This window comes from Contarinia nasturtii, unplaced genomic scaffold (assembly GCF_009176525.2).
Source record: "Contarinia nasturtii isolate CC-2019 unplaced genomic scaffold, AAFC_CNas_1.1 Cnas_scaffold_2360, whole genome shotgun sequence".
In the NCBI taxonomy this organism is placed as follows: domain Eukaryota; kingdom Metazoa; phylum Arthropoda; class Insecta; order Diptera; family Cecidomyiidae; genus Contarinia; species Contarinia nasturtii.
In genome coordinates this window covers 1-1591 of record NW_022199682.1, presented here as the reverse complement: position 1 = coordinate 1591, position 1591 = coordinate 1, and the positions used below count along the sequence as shown (strand labels likewise).

The window sequence follows — 1591 nt, the reverse complement described above, 5'->3', positions numbered from 1 at the left end:
ATATTTAAACTGAGTTCTAATAACGAGTCAAGTTGGTTGGATTCCAAGGGTTTTCTGTTGTTGTTTCAATTTTTGTTTTTTCGATTTTAGAATCACATTCGTTATTTTTTGTTATTACAACAATTGCTAACCCAGCTGCAATAATAATGCAACCTTTGAAGATGGTTTTTCGTAACATGTGGATATTTACATTTAAATTGAACGAATTATATAGGAGTTCAGTTTTGATTTTTTTTTGTTCCGTTGGCCGAAGCTGAATAAAGCAACACTTTTCTTTATTCATTCAAAAACCATAGAATTTTAAATTGATGGTGGCGCCATCTCAATGTCATCATTTTCAACTTTAAATAACAAGTTTGAAATAGCACGCTCAACTTCAGTACGAAGTGTCAAACTATAAATTTTTTCCCTTTCATATCTTTTGCGTCACTTTAGCAAACAAACACAATTTCTTTTCATTTAAAGTTTAATTTTATGTTCCCAGCCATGGCAGATCTTATTACTTCCGAAGACTCAAATTCACCAGAAGATCAGGCAGAGCTAAAGGAGGCTAGAAATACTACTGCTAAGCTTTTTGATACGAAATTATTTTCTGATGTTACGTTTATCGTAAAAGGCGTTGAATTTCGTGCTCACAAAAATATTTTATCGACACGATATGTCTATTTTGAAATACTGTTCAGCGAACGGCACGAGACAGAAAAAGAAGTTACAATGCATGGAATTAAACCTGAAGTCTTCAAAATCGTACTGGAATTTATTTACAAAGGCCAATTGTCAGATTGGAAGGAAAAAATGGAAAAACATGCCGATGACTTGATCAAAGCTGCTGATATGGTATGTTCAAAAACCTGCCCGGAAACTATAGGCTATTTTATTTAAATTAAATTATTATTAATTATTTAATTGTAATTAATTTTTTGTGCTAAAGTACGGCATTCATGGATTGCGAAATAAGTGCGAAAAATACATCATTCGTTCAGGAAAAATTGACGTCGAAAGTGCTTGTGATTATTTCATATTGGCTGATACACGTAATGCACCAAAACTGAAGGATGCAGCATTGACATTTATCTCGAAGTAAATACCCCAAATTTAAATTTATAATTATGTCTTCATTATAATAATTTATAATGTATTTTACTTCAATGCAGGAATTTGGAAGGAGTGAAAAAGACCGATGGATACATCGAGTTCAAACGTCACCGTACATCCCCAGCGGATGTTGTCGAAACGCTTTCGCCATCAAAGCGTCCGAAATTATTGGATTAATGTGAAATCTATTCAACCAAACTGCCAGCTCCTACATTTTTTCAACAAAAATACCCATATTTCTTTAGTGAAATGTCATAATTGGGAAGTTGTATTGAATGGTTTTCTTTTCTTTTCACAAAAAAATAAAAATAAAGTGTAAAACGTTGATAGTACAATAGAACATAAACTTCGTGTTTAATTTGGAACAGAAACAATAAAACACACTTTGCAACAAATCCCAAAAGTGCATCTTTACAATCAAGTTCAAATAATTAAAGGTCCCATGGCTATAGTTATTTTGAATTCAAGATTACAAATGAGATTCGAGATTATGTGT

The 1591-nt window shown here is 32.1% G+C and overlaps 1 protein-coding gene across 1 annotated transcript; it reads left to right on the top strand.

Annotated features, from left to right (window-relative positions):
- The first annotated feature begins 402 nt into the window (after window positions 1-402).
- LOC116348212 (TD and POZ domain-containing protein 4-like) lies at window positions 403-1441 on the top strand. Its single transcript, XM_031779123.1, has 3 exons — window positions 403-837; window positions 932-1080; window positions 1155-1441. The coding sequence occupies exons 1-3, from the start codon at window positions 475-477 to the stop codon at window positions 1270-1272; spliced, it is 630 nt and encodes a 209-aa protein (XP_031634983.1). The 5' UTR covers window positions 403-474; the 3' UTR covers window positions 1273-1441.
- Window positions 1442-1591: the final 150 nt, after the last annotated feature.

Excerpts from the sequence above, each read along its gene's own strand:
- LOC116348212 (XM_031779123.1), top strand. The coding sequence starts at position 475 with ATGTTCCCAGCCATGGCAGATCTTATTACTTCCGAAGACTCAAATTCA. Across the intron at positions 838-931 it reads TGATCAAAGCTGCTGATATG|TACGGCATTCATGGATTGCG; the intron begins GTATGTTCAAAA and ends TTTGTGCTAAAG. Across the intron at positions 1,081-1,154 it reads GCATTGACATTTATCTCGAA|GAATTTGGAAGGAGTGAAAA; the intron begins GTAAATACCCCA and ends ACTTCAATGCAG.